This window comes from Cucurbita moschata, unplaced genomic scaffold (assembly GCF_002738365.1).
Source record: "Cucurbita moschata cultivar Rifu unplaced genomic scaffold, Cmos_1.0 Cmo_Scf00024, whole genome shotgun sequence".
Classification (NCBI taxonomy): Eukaryota; Viridiplantae; Streptophyta; class Magnoliopsida; order Cucurbitales; family Cucurbitaceae; genus Cucurbita; species Cucurbita moschata.
Genome location: NW_019268540.1, coordinates 1,945,340 through 1,966,310, shown reverse-complemented (window position 1 = coordinate 1,966,310; position 20,971 = coordinate 1,945,340). Strand labels below are relative to the sequence as shown.

At 34.7% G+C, this 20,971-nt stretch overlaps 2 protein-coding genes across 4 annotated transcripts in view; one reads left to right on the top strand and one right to left on the bottom strand.

Annotated features, from left to right (window-relative positions):
• LOC111460965 overlaps positions 1-6,663 on the bottom strand; it is a 13,466-nt gene extending 6,803 nt beyond the window's left edge. For all 3 annotated transcript variants that reach the window (XM_023104355.1, XM_023104357.1, XM_023104358.1), the window contains exons 1-10: positions 6,479-6,663; positions 6,314-6,391; positions 6,060-6,143; positions 5,793-5,963; positions 5,635-5,703; positions 5,413-5,539; positions 4,102-4,174; positions 3,746-3,862; positions 330-449; positions 204-222 (exon numbers count right to left, since the gene is read on the bottom strand). In XM_023104355.1, the coding sequence (XP_022960123.1) occupies positions 204-222; positions 330-449; positions 3,746-3,862; positions 4,102-4,174; positions 5,413-5,539; positions 5,635-5,703; positions 5,793-5,963; positions 6,060-6,143; positions 6,314-6,391; positions 6,479-6,568 (948 nt within the window). In that variant the 5' untranslated portion in view covers positions 6,569-6,663. The remainder of the gene's footprint in view (positions 1-203; positions 223-329; positions 450-3,745; positions 3,863-4,101; positions 4,175-5,412; positions 5,540-5,634; positions 5,704-5,792; positions 5,964-6,059; positions 6,144-6,313; positions 6,392-6,478) is intronic.
• A 6,030-nt stretch (positions 6,664-12,693) lies between these two features.
• LOC111461048 (protein SPIRRIG) overlaps positions 12,694-20,971 on the top strand; it is an 18,023-nt gene continuing 9,745 nt past the window's right edge. The window contains exons 1-12 of the mRNA XM_023104481.1: positions 12,694-13,479; positions 15,607-15,676; positions 15,788-15,873; positions 16,393-16,528; positions 16,615-16,671; positions 16,847-17,023; positions 17,298-17,489; positions 17,634-17,699; positions 18,352-18,466; positions 18,662-19,839; positions 20,002-20,698; positions 20,797-20,899. Of these exons, the coding sequence (XP_022960249.1) occupies positions 13,262-13,479; positions 15,607-15,676; positions 15,788-15,873; positions 16,393-16,528; positions 16,615-16,671; positions 16,847-17,023; positions 17,298-17,489; positions 17,634-17,699; positions 18,352-18,466; positions 18,662-19,839; positions 20,002-20,698; positions 20,797-20,899 (3,095 nt within the window). The 5' untranslated portion in view covers positions 12,694-13,261. The remainder of the gene's footprint in view (positions 13,480-15,606; positions 15,677-15,787; positions 15,874-16,392; positions 16,529-16,614; positions 16,672-16,846; positions 17,024-17,297; positions 17,490-17,633; positions 17,700-18,351; positions 18,467-18,661; positions 19,840-20,001; positions 20,699-20,796; positions 20,900-20,971) is intronic.

Sequence of the window (20,971 nt, the reverse complement as noted above, 5' to 3'; positions counted from 1 at the left end):
TTTTTTTTTTTTTTTTTTTTTTTTTTTTTTTTTTTTTTTTTTTTTTTTTTTTTTTTTTTCTTCTGTTGTAATTCACACCAAGCTTTGAATACAAGGTGCAGAGACAATTGAAATGGCACATTTCAATGACTAAATTGCATATTTAGCCTTAAAAAAGTTAATGAACAATCCCCAAGAAATAAGATAATAACATTACTGCATACCATTTCTTTGTCCATCAATCTTTGAATTGCCAGTCATTGAACGAGCAGAATCAGATATGAAACAAAAAGACGTCGGGTTAGTTTACATTTGAAGTTGTACACCCAAGACGCTAGAAACTAAATTACCTTCTCAATATTCTACGCAAGTAATATGCATCCATGTGCTCTGACATGCTAGACATCAGGTGCGACTGCCACCAAAAGTTAACAGCAATGGTTAAATCGTCACTATCAACCTGATGAAACCTGTAGAAGAAGAATGGAGTATATATTACAAAAAGAAAATGAAACCCTAATCACCTCCCTATCAGTTAAGGACGACAAAACCCTAGAGAGATTGAAGAAGAGAGATCGGGGAAGACAACACAGAAGCCACCGAATGCAACCTCTTTTCTGAAAGGGAATAGAGATGGGGGAATAAGATGCACTCAGGTTTATCACCTACCAAAGATCTTCCCAAAAATAGACCTTTTAACCTTCCCCTACACAACACCGAATAAACTAAGAAACCAAGGGGCAAAAAAGGAGGAGATTGTTTCCTTAGGTTTTTACTACGGCCCTCAACTCCCCACTCGAAATCCACTCAAAAGGGTGAGGGTCATACCTACTCACAATCACTTTATACCACAGAGTGTCAAATTACATAAAACACCACAACCACTAAGCCAAAAGAGCCTCGTTGCACAATCTCAATCTCCTAATGCCCAAACCTCCAAGCTCATCTGACTTCACCAACAAATCCCACTTAACCAACTGGGATCCTCCCCCTTCCTCAACCGCCTACCACAAGAATTCTCATAAGTTTCTCAATCATCTTGCTCGCAAATGGGATCCTAGTTGAGATTGTGAGTCCCTTCCACAAAGAGTCAAATACACATGTAGATGTGTAAAGAAAAACACCCGACCAAGTATTTAGTTTTTTACTTTTGTCAAAAACCAAACTCAAGGAAAGAATAGAAAAGAATCTAAAAAGCCAAGACTTTTCAAATGCAACAATCACTTTAACCAGAATTTCGTATAAAGTTGTCATAGGACTAATAGGCCCAGATTATGTTCTTAGGCCAATGATTGAGAAGTAGACACACACATACATTGGGATTCATTTTTGCTCACCAGATTGGAGTGGGGGAATTTTGTTGGGCTGTTTTTTTTATATCCAAGATAGGAGTTCTTCAACTTTTACTAGTAACAATAAGGAGGAGAAGAAGAATGACGAGAAAAATCCCCTTAGAGGTGACAACAAGTTTGAAATTAAGAACTGGAAGGCTTCGGAAGGATATTGTCAATCCCGGAGTCACCCTATTCAGTCAGTCTAAAGGTCAGTCTTTGTTTGGTTCTTTCTTTCTCATTCACCTCTACAACTCTCATCATTCCATTGCCTCTCTCTTCTTTCACTGTAAACTCGGCATGAAGGATGGAAGAGAATGCGGCTCGCTGCTTCGCTCTTTCCCCTGTCGGTAAATTCCATTGCCTTAGCTTTTCTTTTTGATCCCTCACCTATTTACGAGGATAGCAGGTCGGGTAATAGAGTCAGAAGGACTGGAGATTCATCCAACTTCGCACCTTCGGCTCGTCACTGCTACTGTGCTTATTTGATCTATCTTCTCCCTAACTAAATGATGAGAATTCCTTGGGGGTGACTCTCATATTCTTTATCTCACTCTCTCTTTTACAGGAGAGTCTATTCAATGCTCTTCATATGCTTTAGAGTCTGACAGCTGATCTCCTTCACTTATGGGTCTTACATATTCTCTGATTCCCTTGTCAACTGCTTCCGAATGCTTAGTTTTCCTTTCAGGTTATTGAGAATGGTGGCATTGGGTTAAGGAGTAGGTATAACTAGGTTATAGTTAGATGTTTGTGTTTGTGAGAATGGTGATGTATCTTTGATTATGGTATCAGATAGTAGGATTTAGTGATGTTTTTATGATTTTTGATGTTTGTAATGGGAAATGTGATATGGGTAAGGATAGAGGGTTTGTAGAGGTCTTATGATGAGGGAGTTTTATTGTTAGTTTGTGTAAGTGTGAACCTAGTGGTTATTTGAGTAGTGTGATTTTCGTTTCAGTTGGTGTTTAGAAAAGTGTATATTTTTCGTAATGTGTATTGTTTGTGTTTGTGTGTTTCCGAGGGGTGCTGTAATGAGCTTATTACCCTACTGGGGCACATTTATTGTGGAGTACTTTTATGTTTGTGTTTGTGAGAATGGTGATGTATCTTTGATTGTGGTATCAGATAGTAGGATTTAGTGATGTTTTTATGATTTTTGATGTTTGTAATGGGAAATGTGATATGGGTAAGGATAGAGGGTTTGTAGAGGTCTTATGATGAGGGAGTTTTATTGTTAGTTTGTGTAAGTGTGTACCTAGTGGTTATTTGAGTAGTGTGATTTTCGTTTCAGTTGGTGTTTAGAAAAGTGTATATTTTTCGTAATGTGTATTGTTTGTGTTTGTGTGTTTCCGAGGGGTGCTGTAATGAGCTTATTACCCTACTGGGGCACATTTATTGTGGAGTACTTTTATGTTTGTGTTTGTGAGAATGGTGATGTATCTTTGATTGTGGTATCAGATAGTAGGATTTAGTGATGTTTTTATGATTTTTGATGTTTGTAATGGGAAATGTGATATGGGTAAGGATAGAGGGTTTGTAGAGGTCTTATGATGAGGGAGTTTTATTGTTAGTTTGTGTAAGTGTGAACCTAGTGGTTATTTGAGTAGTGTGATTTTCGTTTCAGTTGGTGTTTAGAAAAGTGTATATTTTTCGTAATGTGTATTGTTTGTGTTTGTGTGTTTCCGAGGGGTGCTGTAATGAGCTTATTACCCTACTGGGGCACATTTATTGTGGAGTACTTTTATGTTTGTGTTATTGAGAATGGTGATGTATCTTTGATTGTGGTATCAGATAGTAGGATTTAGTGATGTTTTTATGATTTTTGATGTTTGTAATGGGAAATGTGATATGGGTAAGGATAGAGGGTTTGTAGAGGTCTTATGATGAGGGAGTTTTATTGTTAGTTTGTGTAAGTGTGTACCTAGTGGTTATTTGAGTAGTGTGATTTTCGTTTCAGTTGGTGTTTAGAAAAGTGTATATTTTTCGTAATGTGTATTGTTTGTGTTTGTGTGTTTCCGAGGGGTGCTGTAATGAGCTTATTACCCTACTGGGGCACATTTATTGTGGAGTACTTTTATGTTTGTGTTTGTGAGAATGGTGATGTATCTTTGATTGTGGTATCAGATAGTAGGATTTAGTGATGTTTTTATGATTTTTGATGTTTGTAATGGGAAATGTGATATGGGTAAGGATAGAGGGTTTGTAGAGGTCTTATGATGAGGGAGTTTTATTGTTAGTTTGTGTAAGTGTGTACCTAGTGGTTATTTGAGTAGTGTGATTTTCGTTTCAGTTGGTGTTTAGAAAAGTGTATATTTTTCGTAATGTGTATTGTTTGTGTTTGTGTGTTTCCGAGGGGTGCTGTAATGAGCTTATTACCCTACTGGGGCACATTTATTGTGGAGTAACACATGATACTAGACCTTATTACTTACCAGCCTTCTGGAATAAAAAGTGCATCACCAGCATGAAGCATAACGGTCTGAGAGGATTTCATGGAATATTTTGCTCTTGGATAAAGTGAATAGTCGGGCTTTTCTAAAGTAACAGAGCTGAAAAAATAAATTAAGATTTAGGATGGTTCAATATTCACAATTATGAAAATATATACACATACAATATAAATTAAAGATGTTGAAGACACCGATTCATTAAACTACTACCACTAGAACCAAAAGTTGAAATTGGCAATATGGAATGAACTTAGTCTTTTTAATATATTCAAAACAAGAACAAATACTGAAACTGTTTAAGCAAACAAACATGAAAAAGCAACAAAGAAGTACTTTACCTATGATTAGAGGCCTCTCCATAAATATGCATCGGGTACAGCGAGGGAGTAGAAGAAGGGGGCCACAAAATGACTGGAAACATAAAGCTAGTAGGTATTTATATTATATCAAAGTGAGTTGGATAAAAAAAAAAAAAAAAGGCATATCTAACTAACGCAAGTAAACACGGAAATTTACAGATTTCAAACATTATGGATGTATTTATTCCATCGCTATAGCCATCTGTCATTGGATGTGAAATGCCCTTATTTACCCAAAGTTTTTGCATGCCCTATACATTGCCTTGATGATGATAGTACTAATCGAAGTGCTTAGGTTCACAATACAACTTTACTCCAGAATTATGAGGTTGACCATCATAGAGTGAAAACTAAGTTTGTTGTTAAAATTTATTTTGTGAAGGATTATGATACGTTGAGGGATTTTTCTTGATTTTGTACATCCCCGCTTTGAATAGGCGGAAGAATTGAATTGAAGAAGCTGAACAGTAGACTAAGGTAATTTCACAGTTACAAGAGACAATAGGTAACATGAACCTCTGCCTTTTCATTTTTACTCTTTAGGCGGGAGATTGATTGAGTAGGCTTCTCGATCTTTCTTCTTTTAAGTGGAAAATAAATAAACAAAATAGTAACCCAACTTTCATTAAGATGAATGAAAGTAAAAATAAATAATAATAATAATAATGAGGTTGTGACACCTGAATAAAGGAGGTGTACATAAATGAATCGAGACTATATCCGAATGAGAACAGTCCTAAGGATAGAATGGTTAAGAAAGGTTCAAAAGAATTGAACGTTGCTATCTATACGAAGTACACCTTTTTTTCGATGGCTCAATCATAGGAACTCCAAGGCTAACCGTGCTTTGCTTGGATCAATTCTTTGTTGGGTGACCTCCTGGAAGTTTTCCTAAGATGCATGTAATTGAACTCATATTGATCTTTGGGAATAGTCTTCACTTTTAAGAGAAAGGAATAAGTAACGTGACCATGTCGTGGGGGATACAAAGGAATGTTGGGGTTATCAAATGCCGAACCTGAATTCCAAATCTTGGACATAGGTCGTTACATAGACTGACCAAAAGTGGAGACCAAACGACAAAAACTAGTACATGAGTACTAGCAAATTAACACATCAACAAGCCATGAGTTCTATGATCTTTAATGTTGACAATATAAGAAAATGAAGAATTATAAGACGCCACATTCTTCTATTGGGGAAAGACAGAGAAAAGCATCACACGTATATAGTGGAATGAGAAACATGTGCAATTGGAATCAGGGTAACGGAAGATAATCAAGGACTAACCTTGTTTACTGCCAGAAACTATGCATAGAACATTATGGTGAGGGTCATAGTGAGTACTTGACCTAGATTGAGCACTGTTCATCCAAAGGTTTATAGAGGCTAACTTCTTTTTCTCCAGAAAAGCAGGCTTCACAATTCACATCAACAAAATGGTGTTAGATATTAAGCAATATAAAAACGAACTACGATAACATGTAGCTTAAGGAAGAGAAATATACAAACTGTTTGAATATCTTGTCTCAGAGGTGCCAATTGTGCCCTTTCTTCGTTTATAACATCCAATATTGGCACCTGAATTAGACACGAGCAGATATTAAAGCTCATAATACAATTAGCAGAATTATTTACTATATCTATCAAATATACCAAAGCTCTTCAACCTGTGCTAAGTATAATTTTTTAGAATCATCTTCAAAAGGCAAGCAGCCTTTCTCCATGTCAGGATAGGTCGTCCTGTTAGAATTTGATTCAGTGGAAACAACATTTTCTTCATTCCTTTCTTGCAGACGCTGCTTGCAAAATTGAATAAAAGTAGAAAATGGAAGCGGAACCTAGGAAAGATAGATACATTCATCAGAATCAAAGAAAAATATCCTTAAACTTGAACTTCAAAATTAAAAATTAAAGAATCCTGATAAGGATCGTACTCTCTCATGGCTTCTAAGGTCACCATAAAAAACTGGAGCCGTTCTAGTGAGCATGGCTTCCACTGTGCAGGATCCAGCACATTCCTAATGTTCAATTTACAAACACAATTTAATAACCAGCTAAAATCCTCTAATTAATTACAATCAAAGCTAAAAGACCTAAGCTAGCTCGGTAAGAAAATCTGCAGCTTAACGAATCGCCAAGTATAGCTAGCTTAAGCTGACTGGGAAGATGACGGAAGTTGAAAGATAACCTGCAAATTGTCAAGACCGCCATGGTATGGATTCCACTCCAGTATAGCTCTCCAGTCCTTAACGCATCCAACGAGAACCTTCGGAGCCATAGAACATAAGAAACGAAAGCTAAAGCAATGCCATTACCGAAGAATCAAAATCAGAGGAACTATCATAAACATTACAGCGGGAACGTTGCGAGATTCTATGAGAGAATCGAAGTCTTCTGCCGACGGAGGAACTTCGAAGCGTTGGATTCGCAGATTATCGTCCATTGATCAAGAATTCGTGTGGAGTTGAGGCTCGACTGTCACTAGGAGAGCGCCAAGTACCGCGCCTTTCGAGAGCAGAGAGAGATGGAAGCTCTCCAAAGTGGTCTAATAAGCTTATAACTCCCACTTTTATATTTAATACGTTCCTCTTATTAAAAATAAATAAAAAAAAAATTAAGAACTAAATACAAGTTTAGATAAATTTATAATGATTTTATAAATGCTTAAAAACAATTTTTTTAAAAAAATTTAATTAAGCATTTAGAAAATTATTTTAAATATACTCCGTCTTTAATCACTATTATAATTTTTTTTTTACTCAACCTTTGAATTGGTAACCCAACTCTCTATTTTCGAGTTAGGTTGTCAAAAAAAAATTTAAGTTTTATTTATTCACAATCCAATAAAATATATTAAAAGTTCACAGACAAAACCCAAATGGATCTATAATTATTCACATAAAAATATAAATAAAAAACAATAAACAAAAATGGTAACATATTAACATAGTTGAACGTCGTTATAAAACAGCTGAATACCGAAATAATAAAAAACAACAAACGAAAATTATAACATATCAACATAGTTCAATATCGTCATAAAACTAAAGACAGATACATACCGATATTTGTTGAAAATTGGTTAAAGTAAGAAAAATATAAGGATACATTATCAAATTAAATAAACAATAAAAACGATTAGTTTAAATATGTTATATAATAAAAATAAAAATACTATAAAATATTTAAATTAAATAAACAATAAAAATAATTAGTTTAAAATGTTATATATAACAAAAATAAAAATACTATAATATATTTTAATTTCAATATGGCGTAATTTTGATAAAGTTAGATCGCCTAAGCTCAACAAAATAAGAAATTAAAAACAATAAAAGAAATTAAACAAAATAATAATAAAAAAAAAATGTATATCTAGTATGGGTGTGGAGAGGCCGAGGTACCACTCTCGCAAACCTATTTATACGGAAAATCTTTAATATAATTTATATATTTTTTATTTGGTTCGGGTCAACTCGAAGGTTTTATCCACAAACTCGAAATCGAACCGATTCAGTTCAGGTTCAGAAAAATAAACCTGACCCTATTCGAAATGCTAATCCAAACCAACCCGACCTTTATAGTTTGGGTTGGGTTGGTCCGAGTTGTCGGGTTGTTGCATTGAACGTACACCTCTAATCAACACCAGGCCAATGGTATTTTCCAGACACGTGATCTATTGGGCCAAACATAAAACGGCCCATAAGGCCCGTAGCTGTTGGCCCACACCTAATATGGTTAATTACATTTTATTATTTTACATAAAATTGGGTAATAAAATAAATAAATAACATTTTAAAATCCTGAATTTTATGCTTATCATACATTATTTTATTTTATCGTCACGGTCTAACTGTAAAGTTCTTATTATCATGTCTTTTAAAAAAAATGCGCATTTTTACTATAGACAATAACTATCAATTATTTCAAATATTCTTCCATCACTGTTTTCACGTACCTGTATTACTCTTGTTCAAACAGGGTTTCGGTTCAATCACGTCCCTCGTTTACTCGAACGTGTCAAATAATTTACAAATTTAATTATTATTTTTGAATCAATATAATTAAAAAGCTGAATTATATACGTTTATTATTATTATTATTATTTAAATATGATTGGAGAGGAATCAGGCGTCATTTACAATGCAGACCCTCAAGAATATTCAAAATTTGAATATTTGTCCCCACTAACTTTAAGACGTTAAGCATAACGTTTAATAATTTTAATATACATGGATTTTATTTGTAGTAATATTTATTTTTTAATGTCACCCTTGCATATTTGTTATTATCCAAATCTCATGTAGAATTAAATATGATGGAAATCTTTTTTTTATATTTTCCTGTCCCATGTTGCATTTTAAAAGATATTCAAATATCTCGTGGATAAAAAAAAAAATTATTGACCATTCAATTACATCCTAAAAAGTCAAGATAGAGTACGAAATTAAATTATGTTATTTTACTCGTTTTTTTATTAAAATATAATTTTTTTAATACTGTGTGTGACACATCAGATAAAACTTCTGTATAACACTCAACAATACAAAATTAAATCATCGACACTTAAAATAATAAAAAAATATCTATAAAAAAAATTGCATATATTGTTTGATTTAAAAAAATTAATGAATAAATCAAAATAACAGGAATTATTTATAAAATTTTAAAAAAAATGGAAAATGGGGGGAAGGGGATTTTCAAAAGTATGAAAGCGAAATTAAAATTAGATAAGGGACCAAAAAATAAATATTTTTCTCATTCGCATTCGCGCTGCTGTAATCAAATTTCGATGGGACCCACTTTCACGCGCTTCTTAGGCACGTGGGACCCCAACCCAAATCTCTTTTTCTATTTTACTTCCCTTTTCTCTATTATTCAACCCCACTCTCTCACTTTATAAATTAAATCACTGTCGTCCACGCGCCGTGCCCACGCGCTAATTTTCCAGATGGATTTAAAAAATTACATCAAAAAATAAAAAAATAAAAGAATTTTATAATTTATTACCATCCATTAATAAGTCATATTTTTAAATCGAACTAAAAAAAATTAAACTGTAATAAATGAAATAGGTAATTAATTAATTAGAATAAATATTAATTTTGGTCCAATTACCGAAATTGCCCCCGTCATTTTTTTTAATTTTATTTTCTTGTAGATATTACGGTGGGGGAATGAGGGGCCAATGCTTGAAAGATTTGACTTAATAAGATTATGGTAATGGAAGCTTCAGAAAGGACAGGTGTAAAGGGCATAAAAGGAAGGTGTAAATTAATGTTATTATTAATATCCAATTTTGTCCAATCAATAATCATAATTAATTATCTTCCCCCGTCACTTTACATTTTATATCTTTCTAATCCTAGGTTGAAATGTCGCTATAAATTTTTAATATTTATATCCCGTTTTTTAATCTTCGAGTATTTAAATTTAAATTTTACTTTATAATTGTTGGATGATCAAAGTCCCACATCGCCTAATTTAGAGAATGATTATGAGTTTATAATCAAGGAATACTATCTCCATTGACATGAGTCATTTTGGAGAAGCCCAAAACAAAGTCAAGAGAGCTATGGTTGTGGTTTTACCGGAGATAACAAAATTATGGAAACAAAAGAATTTGGAGTAATTAATGAAATTATAAATAAAAACAACTAAATATTATTCAATATTGATATTTTTCTTAATTAATTAAAAATAAATAAATAGGTTTGAAATATCAATAATTATTCAAAATTAAAAGTATTTGTTGAATTTATTTCATCCACCGAATCCTAAAAAACCTAAACTAAAGAAATTTGGTTATGAAATGTAAGCACGTGAATTAATAATTAATAATCATAAATAAATACTACACCTATGGTTCCAAGTCATAAATTATTATTAAATTGGTGGTGGGTGGAATGAGTGAATAAATTATTTATTTATATTTTTTATAATATTCATTTTGGACTTCTTCTAATAAGCCTGCTTCTGATTTAATGGAAAAATCAACCTATTTTTATTTCTCTTTAAAATTTTATTTTATTTTATTTCAACACAAAATAATAATAATTATTATTATATATTTTTTAGAAGATTATAATTTAATTTTAAATTTATAATTATAATACAGTAATAATTTTTTAAAAATAATTTTGAAATATTTAAAAAAAAAAATGTATGGAAATTCTAGCGTTGCTTAAACGATTTGTTCTCTTCTAGGCTGTTTGACTTTCATCGTTCTCTCCAAGTGGTGGTGTGAACCAAGCTCAATTTGTGTTGCAAATTGACCTAATCCATTTTTTTCTTTGCACGATTGATCTCGTCAATTCAATCCATCGGTTTTTTTAAAAACTTTCTTCGATTTGGATGAACTCGTGTAAAAATGTTGACTTTTTTGTTGTGGAATTTTTGTATGACACTCGAGTCATTTCAACATGTTTTGTTTTCACCCGCATGCATTTTAGTACAATTTTTAGGAGATCACCCAACATAAAATATGTTCGACTGTGAAGTTTGTATGATTGAGTCACTGATAAGGAATGTGCACGTTAATGGTATAGATAGTAACTTTCATTTCCTTTAAGCGTTTCTTCACTTCTTCTTCCGAACTTCCAGCACCGGGCAAGTGTCAAACTCTATACATCGTGTTACCACTTAGCAGAATCCTGTGTTTTTAATAAACAGTCGCTACCCCCCTGGTATGTGCCGCTTTCCTAATCAAAATATAGGAGAGCACCCCTTCTCCCGAAGTTACGGGGTCATTTTGCCGAGTTCCTTCGACATGGTTCTCTCAAGTGCCCTAGTATACTCTACTTGTTCGCCTGTGTTCGTTTGGGGTACGGTCAGTTCACCGAGAGGATCGCCCTCCCAATTCGAAGTTTTTTCCTAGAAGTTTCCACCTTGTTAACTTTCTTAATCGTCTCATTCTCATTCAAATGTTGCCTTGGTTCATTCATGTACCCCTATTTTACTCGGGTGTTACACATTGTCTTACAAATTCTTTAAATTTTTTAATAGGGAATAAATAATTTAATTTATTATCAATATTTTAAAATTTTGTTAATATTGGTCAAGTGGTTAAAATACATTAATTTTCATAATTTACATGTATTTATTTGATTAACTGAAAAAAGAAAAAAAAATAATTCTTCATATTTAATGCACTCACTCCTAGGTAGCTACTCTGTCTCTGTTTCTCTCATTTAATAAATATATGTTTCGAATATATTCCTCATGGCCAGATATTTCTTTCAAATATTAATTTCCACCTATTATACAAAATTATAATTATTTATTTGTATAAATAGTAATTATCGTTTTAATTATTTTTTTTTTACCGATGTAGTCTCAGTTCATTCATACGGATAATTGTCAGGTTGGTGCTCTTTCAACTGATTTATTATCTCTAATGTGTATAAGGGGTCGGGTTCTTATATTACGTTTTTTTGCACTCTGTTATGATTGATGACAACTCACAGGTAGAGGTGCAACAATCATGTTTCGTTTTTTTGTAGCGTTTTGTGGTGATTTAACTACATTTTTTCGGTTTTTATCGAGGTATTGACCCTCTTGTGTCCATGCCATGTTATTTACAACACTCAGGCTAGGGCGCAATAGTGTCACACCCATGCCGCCCGATACTATCCTTAAAAGACCCATTTCAAAGGAAGTCGCGCTCGAGACACTCGTATTGGAACACTTGCCTTCACTGTAACACACGCATGTGCTACATGGTAGCTCGCTTAGGCTATAGATTCAAAGGGTGGTGGAGAATTGACCGTATGCCTCCCCATAGTACATTTTGAGGCATTTTTAATATTTTTCTTGATTTTGGCGAACGAGCATACAATGTTTTGGAGCTTCTGTTCAATTTACGATTGACACCAAATTTGGCGAGCTTTCATATTTTACATGAATGGACTTGACTCCAAAACCGCACGTTTAAATTCCATTTTATTTTTAACAAATTAAATAATATTAATATGATATTCCTTAAAGAAACCCAATTTGTTAATAAAAAATAATTTTTATTAAATTTAATTTTATTACCGTATTTAAATAAAGTGTCAACTATAATAAATTGATTTGTATGGATGGAAACGTTAAATTTTTTTAATAGATAAAAAAAATTCATATATTAAATATTATCAAACCATATACTAAAATTTTAATCAATAATTTTTAATAATTAAGGATAGAATTAAAAATTTAAAAAATTGAGAATAAAATGAAGAATTACCCATAAATTAGGGATTCCTTTGTATATTTAGCAAAAAAGAAAAAAAAAAGAAAAAGAAAAACAATAAATCATTAAAAAAAGCAAAATAAGGAAAGAGGTGATGACGTGAAATGATAAAATTAATAAAGCAATTAAAAAAGAAAAAAAAAAAAAGAAAATTAAATTTAATTAAAGGGTTCGATTTTTGTTTGCAGAAAAGCCCCGAAGCGGGGCCCAGTGAGAAAAGAGGCCCCCACGTCTTGAGCGTAAATCTTGGGCAGACACGTGGCAAAATCGTAGACGTGGATCCATATTGACGCAGTCGATCGAGTTTCAATCTTGTAAAGATATCGACGTGAATGGAAATGGAAATGGAAAACGAAGAAGGATATAGAGCGAGAAACAAGGAGCGGAGTGGCCGTCCGAAAATCAAAAAAATCACAGAACGAAGAACAAGAGAGAGAGAGAGAGAGAGAGAGAGAGAGAGAGATTTCAAGCTTGGCTGTGCCTGTGGCTGTTTGTTCGTTTTGGTTTTTCCTTTTCTTTTTGCCTTTCTCTAACGGAAGTCCGCGTTCTGTTACTTCCTTTGATGCATTAAGGGATGTAATTTCGTTTCTGGAAAACAAGAAGATACCGAAATAACTAAGATTATTATTGGAATCTGTTGAAGAAAACAGTGGGAATCGGATTCATTATAGGTTTGTGTTTCGTTCCAGATCTTGCTTATGAATTTGATCGATTGAGGGAGGAGGAGGCATTTAGAGGAGCTCGGTTGATTTTGATTTTGTTGAATTTGTTGATTTCGTGAGGCATTTTGTGGAATTTGAAGCTGGTGAGGTTGTTTGAGGATATCCTTCTAGGTTGGCCTAGAAGGGTTCCGATCTGTTTCGTGAGGAAGCGCCCGGCGGCGGATGAAATCGGAGGGCTCGTATGTTTCAAGGATCCAGAGGCAAAACGATGAAATGGGTTACATTGCTAAAGGACATCAAAGAGAAGGTTGGGTTAACTCCGTCTCATTCTGCTGGTTCTGCTCCCTCCGTCGGCTCCTCCTCCTCCTCCTCTTCTTCTTCCATACTCGCTTCCTCCGCCCGCGATAATCATGGGTCTTATCCAGCTCGTCGCCCTGGCTCCGCTTCATCGCCTGCAAGGTCCACTTCCTCCAATTTCTATTTCTTTCTAAATTTGTTCTTCCCAATTCTTGTCTGAGCTTCGCATTGGTTCCATTTCTTGGGTTTTGGATTGGAATGATGAATTGAGTTTGTGATTGAATCGAAAATAGATGTGTGTTGTAGACAGGAACAATGTGTACTATCCTTTATTTAATGCCCGTTTCCCATTTCTTGGCGTTCTGTGTTGTTTGTGTTGATGCTGGATGAATGTGTCATTTTATTCGTGATGTGATTATTTGAAATTTGTTTGAAGCGTGTAAAATGTACTTTTGTTCCGTTGAATTATCTCTATGGAAGTTTTTGAATGCAACTGCTTGTTGCTGTTAAAGGTATGATGCCCCAATATCCATAACATTATGTTGGCTCTGGTATGTTTATGTGGTTTTTGTGTGAGATATGACATTTCTTAAGGGGTTCGTGTCTGATTATTATTACGGAAAATGCCCCTCCATGCACGTGTCAAAACCCGATTTTTTGTGTAACGATAAAAATTAAAACAAAAGAAGTTTAGAGGATTTCTATCTGGATGACTCCCATTATTACCTTCTTTTGGCTGTTGTTGTTAAGAGAGAGAAGAAAAAGAAAAAAGAATAACATGCTTGCAGAAGGGATGGCAAGAAGCTTTGGTGCTGTCACAACCAATCACAACCTTTGGACCTATCATTTATTTAAGGTCAGCAATACAAGCTTCAATCGTTAGGCTCAATGAGATGGGAAGAAGTTAGAGGAAAACTTAGTGTATATCAAAATGGATGAGATGGATATGTGCATCATTTGACACTGTGCGTGCAAAAAATTTCTAAAAAATATAAATCATGCTTGTAGAAGATCACTGATTTTGTCCTTTGATTACAGTAAGATTGTCAGTGTTAGTATTTGGGTAGAAGCTCATGTTTTTTAGGACTGATAAGTGAAGGGAAGCGTCATGGTCTGATAATAATGAGTTCGATAAAAGAATGTTGGTCGACGGAAGATTTCTACTTAAAAGTCGAGCAGAAACTGATATATATAGAGTTAGTATCATTTCTAACAACTTTGATTTCGACCGGTTAGAGATGTTCCAAAAGGTGTGAGATGTGCGATCATTAGCTATGTCCTGGTTGCTTTATCCCTCCTGTGGCAGAATTGTGATTTTTATTCTCCGATTATTCCGGGGAGGAGGTACTTTGAGTTCACTTCTTGGTTCGAAAGAGTTTTTTTGGAGCATTTAAATACTTCCTCCACTTTGGGGTTTAGAAGCCTATCAGTTGACTTTGTTTGATATTCAGATGAAGTTTGTGATTCCCTTTCTATTTTAGGTAGTGCAAGAGGTTAAAGCTATATTGTGCAAGGCCAAAAACTTGTGCATTCATTCTTTGCTTGTGAACCATTTGGTTTTGAGTCCATTTCTTGTAGATGGTGCACCTTCTTGTTTGAGGTACCTAATTGGATGCCTAAGAAGCTGAATTTCTTTTCCTTATTGGTGAAAAGCAGGAGAATTAGTGTAGTGTATAGGATTCGGAGGGGGCTCTTCTTACCTTCAAGTTCTTCTCGTAAAACTATTGTCCGTTTTTATTTTTGCGCAAAGATAGTTTTAGAGCACGAGCGTCATTTTTGGTTGATTGCTCTATTTCTCCTGGTATATGTTGCGACTTTATGCTTACCTTTTGTTTTCCTGTATATTTTAAGGCAATGTTGTGTTGAACTTGCTCCATTGGGTGTATGCTTATTGGTGCTGTTTTCTCTATGGTTGCTTTTTTCCTCTCTTTTTGTTTTCTATGAATGGTGTGCTAGCTTTTTATTTGGTTCAAACTTGGCCTTCTGTAGATTCTCATTCTTCTTAATGAAAGCCCTGTTCTTCAGAAAAGAAAAAGAAGTTTTATTGATCAAGTGCTCCACGTTTGGCCTTGATGTTACTGTTTGTTTTCTATTTTTTAAACCTTAAACACACCTGATGCTGACGCTTGGTCTTTTCTTAAGCCATATCTCTTAACCTGCACTTCAATGAACTAATCCAAAATCAATTAAGGATATGGGCTATGGCTACTATGAGTACCTTTCCAATTGTTCATGCTTGAATCTGGTAATACAATCTGAGTATCCATAGTATCTTTTACTTCTAAGCAGAAGCAGACATGAGCTGGAATCGGACTTCAAGCTTTATTGGGAGGAATTTCGGTCATCCAGCTCTGAAAAGGTGACTGGTAACTGTATTTAATTCATTGGCCTTTTATGCCGTTTGTTGGTAACAGTGTACCGGTTGTGATAGATCACTGATATTGATATTCTTTCTTCATCAACCATGCAGGAGAAAGAGGCGGCCTTGAATATGACTGTGGATACATTTTGTAGATTAGTGAAGCAACATGCTAATGTAGCTCAATTAATTACTATGTATGTCTACCACTCCCCCCTGCTCTTATGACTACCTCAGTTGATTGAATATTTTTTAATGCAATGACATTTTGATTGATAAAGTTTTTTCTTTTGTTCCTTAGTATCCTTTTTATGATTTTCGTATGACATAACGAACCTGTAGCTTTATTAAGTACCTGCTATGTTTGTCTTTTAATCCCGAAAGCTTAAAGTATTTTGTTAAATTTTTATTAATTTATTTATGGTGATAATCTGAGATCCGTGTCTTGTTTTAGACTTTGGATTTGTTATTAGGAGATTTCAATTCGACTATTTAGAACAAACTTGTGGACTTTTGATATTGATTTGAGGGATTTGAGTAAGATATCACTGCCTTTGATATCTTACATTTACCTTGAATTTGAAAAATCCAAGTTCTATGTTGTTTTTCAGAATGCAAATGAGTGTTGGTCTCTGGCTTAGACATTTCTTTAACGACATATAATCTTCTTTGTTTTGAATTTATTGACCGACTTTGAGGGTTTTATTGCACTGCAGGTTAGTCGAAACACATATATTCTCTTTTGTTGTGGGAAGAGCTTTTGTTACAGACATTGAGAAGCTTAAAATCAGCAGTAAAAGAAGGTCTTTGGATGTAGTAAAAGTACTGAAGTATTTTGCAGAATTTGCCGAGGTATGCTCTACACTGATTTGCTGTCTCGTCCAGATTACCTATTAAACATATTGTTCAATCAACTTAAGTCATAAACTTCTTTGCAGGATATTATTAGTCCAGGTGCAAATCTATTAACTGCAGTTGAAGTCCTTGTATCTGGGGTATATTTCTTATAACTTAAGGAAGATTCTGTTTAAGTTCAGTATCTTTGTTTCATTTTATTTGTTTTCATGAAATGAAGAACTATGGAAACTGATGGCTGTGTCTTTTATGCTTATAACACCAAGCAGTGCAGATACTTCCTCAGAATCTTACTTTTTAGACAATCTTTTGCAGCCTATTGACAAGCAATCCCTTCTTGATTCGGGTATATTCTGCTGTCTCATCCATATTCTCAATGCCCTCCTGGATCCTGATGAAGCCAATCAGAGGGAAAGGATTGCTAGTAATGAAGAAAAATCAGCTTTAGTTGAAGAGCACAATGTTCTTGGTAGACAAGGACGCCGACTTGAGGTAACCTCTAATTTTTCTTAACGAGACACATATGTTCATGTGCTTATGAACCTGTTCTTATGATGTTTCTGTTTTATTATTTTTATTTCAGCTTGGAACATCCGAAAATGTTTCCTTTATTATAATTTGTATTTGGGTGATTAGTACTTTATCATCCCAACAAAAATGCAAGATAGTTGGGGATTGTGATTGAGTCAATATTTTTGTTTCTTGCTTGATTTTGTTATATGATTTTGATAAGCTTACCTATTTTCATGGTATGATTCTCCTGTAGGTCGAGGGTAGTGTTGTTCACATCATGAAGGCTCTAGCCAGCCATCCTTCGGCTGCTCAAAGTTTAATTGAGGACGACTCCCTTCAGATGCTTTTTCAAATGGTTGCAAATGGGTCATTGACAGTCTTCTCTCAGTATATGGAAGGTCTTGTTCCATTGCACAATATTCAACTTCATAGACATGCTATGCAGGTAAAAACTAATTTAATCATCACGGGATATTTATTATGAACTTTTCGTATGTTGGAGTCTAGCTTTTCACATGCATTTTTCTCATCATTTAGATATTAATTCATATTCAGATGTGATTTTTCTTCTTTCTGATGAAATTTTCAGATACTTAATCTTCTTCTCGTCAATGACAGTGGAAGCACTGCCAAATATATACGCAAACATCACTTGGTATGCTTTTTTCATGATATACGAATGTTTTAATACTTGAATATCAGTACTTGTAGTTATTGAAATATGCACCCTACATATTCCTCAACCAATTTATAAGCCCGAAGATGTTCTACTGTTTCTTTCTAGCCATATGAACCATGAAATCACAAAGAAGCTAGCTTACTAGAGAACATGGCCATTCCTTTGGAAAGGAGGATTGAGCAAGATAGGAAACTTTTCATCAAGGAAAGAGACTATTGCTCGAGATAGAATTTTTGATGCTTTAGTAAATAATAAAATTCTCCAGCTCTTCAGTGGACATGGTTTCAAAGAGAGGGCCAAGGTTTTTTATGGATCAATGGGGTAAAAGCTTTGCTTTGGGAATTTAGGCTAAAAGGTCTTCGTAAACCCACAAATCACTATCAACACTAAAAGAATATTCTTAAACGTTTTGGGGGGCATGGTTGCAAACCAAGTTTCATATGCTTCAAGGCTGTCTGCTGGATGCAAAGAACTGGAGGCCCAAAATTTGGATGTCCAGCTTAAAGTTTGCTATTCTATAATTGTTTCTTAGAGCTTTTATTTTCCTTTTATTTACCTTTCATTCCATCTGCTTAAATTTTCTTGTTTATCAGATGTACGACTGTCATAATGTTGATTCTATGTGCAGATAAAAATTCTATTGATGGCAGTGAAGGAATACGATCCTAACTGTGGTGACTCTGCTTACACCATGGGAATAGTGGACTTGCTACTCGAGTGTGTGAGATTGTCTTATAGGCCTGGTAAGTAACTTTTCTTTTGGCCATTAACTCGAGCAATTTAGAAGCTATCTGGAGAGGTTTGATTCATCAGTGATATTAATGTCAGGAAAAATTCTCTTAAAGCAACATTTCTAGATCTATGGTAGTTTTATTTACTACGGCTAGTGCATGTTGAATACTTTTAACTGCTGCTTTTGTTGCAATTTTAACTTGTAGAGGCCAATGGTATAAGTCTCAGGGAGGATATACGGAATGCTCATGGTTATCACTTCCTTGTCCAGTTTGCATTGATTCTTTCTACGTTGCCAAGGAGTCAATCTTTTCAGTCTATAAAATCAAGTCCAATACAAGATCACATTCAAGGCACCGATGTCTCCTCCCCAACAAATGATAAAGAAAAGCAAGATTACATGGAACAAGATGTCCCTTCCTTGCAACTTTTCCCTACATTGTCAAGGTTGCTCGATGTTCTGGTAAATCTAGCCCAAACTGGTCCACAGGAATCTGAGTGTTCATCTTCCGGAAAAAGATCGAAATCTACTTATTCCAAAAGCTCTGACCATAGCAAAAGCAGAACATCCTCGTCTGATCGGCTTACTGATGATCTTTGGGAGGAAGGGAATAATAAAGTCAAAGATCTAGAAGCAGTCCAAATGTTGCAAGATATTTTCCTGAAAGCAGATAACAGAGAATTGCAGGCAGAAGTCTTAAATAGAATGTTCAAAATATTCTCAAGTCATTTGGAAAATTACAAGTTGTGCCAGCAGTTGCGAACTGTTCCACTTCTCATCCTGAATATGGCTGGTTTTCCTTCGAGCTTGCAAGAGATAATCTTGAAAATTCTTGAATATGCTGTTACAGTTGTGAATTGTGTACCGGAGCAGGAATTGCTTTCACTGTGTTGTTTGCTGCAGCAGCCAATAAGGTCGGAATTAAAGCACACCATACTGTCCTTTTTTGTAAAACTATTGTCATTCGACCATCATTATAAGAAAGTCCTACGAGAAGTTGGTGTCCTAGAAGTTTTGTTGGATGATTTGAAGCATCACAGGTTTCTTCAGGGTTCTGACCAGCATGGTGGCAATGTTAACCAGCTAGAAAAAAAATCCAGCGCCAGCAGCTTCAAGAAGCATTTGGACAGTAAGGACACAATTCTTGCTTCACCCAAGTTATTGGATACTTGCTCTGGGAAGTTTCCTATTTTTGAAGTTGAGAGTACTACTACTGTTGCATGGGATTGTATCGTCTCTTTACTGAAGAAAGCTGATGCCAGTCAAACGTCATTCCGATCATCTAATGGTGTGACCATTGTCCTTCCATTTCTAGTGTCTAATGTACATCGTCAAGGGGTCCTCAGGTTGTTGTCATGTTTGATCACTGAAGATACTGCGCAGGTACCATCTTTTCTTAAATATCGGTGTTGCAATGAGTGGCCATTTGGGCCATAAATTTTGTTCCTTGCTTTTGCATGTGAAATTACTTACAGAATCAGTTAATAGTGCCTAAATGAGTGTGTTTGTTATACAATATTTGATTTTTTTCCCTCTTTCTACCAGGCTCATCCCGAAGAGTTAAGTGCCATTATTGAAATTCTGAAGAGTGGAATGGTCACTAGCATTTCAGGATCTCAGTATAGGCTTCACAATGAGGCAAAATGTGAAACTATGGGAACCTTGTGGCGCATCCTGGAAGTTAATAATTCTGCACAAAGGATCTTCGGTGAAGTGACCGGATTTTCTCTTTTGCTTACTATACTTCATAGTTTCCAAAGTGGAGGGGACTCATATGAGTGTCCGATTGAGGATCGCATCAAGGTATTTAAGTACCTAATGCGCGTCGTGACAGCTGGAGTCTGTGATAATGCTGTAAACAGGATGAAACTGCACACAGTTATTTTGTCTCAAACATTTAATGATCTTCTGGCTGAGTCTGGCCTGATATGTGTCGAGTTTGAAAGGCAAGTCATACAGTTACTGTTGGAACTTTGTCTTGAGATGGTTCTACCACCATACATGAACTTGGAAGACGCCCCATCATCAAGTTCTATGGAGAGCAATTCAGCTAGTTTTCACTTAATAACTCCATCGGGTTCCTTTCATCCTAATAAAGAACGTGTATACAATGCTGGAGCTATTAGGATTCTCATCCGTCTGCTGTTGCTTTTTACTCCCAAGGTGCAGTTAGAAGTTCTTGACATCATTGAAAAGCTTGCTCGTGCTGGCCCCTTTAATCAGGAGAATCTCACCTCAGTAGGTGTGCATTAATCATACCAGCCTTTTGAATTTGTCAGGCGTAGTTTATGTTACTGAATTCTCAACCTTTTTTTTTTCTTTTCTTTTTGGAATGTTTAGGCTGTGTGGAACTTCTATTGGAGACAATTCGTCCTTTCCTATTGGGTTCATCTCCATTACTTGCATATACTCTGAAGATAGTGGAAGTTCTTGGGGCATATAGGTTGAAATTCATGACACGTTACTTTTTCTTACTCTATAATTCAGTGTTTTTTTTTTTTTTTTTTTTAATATT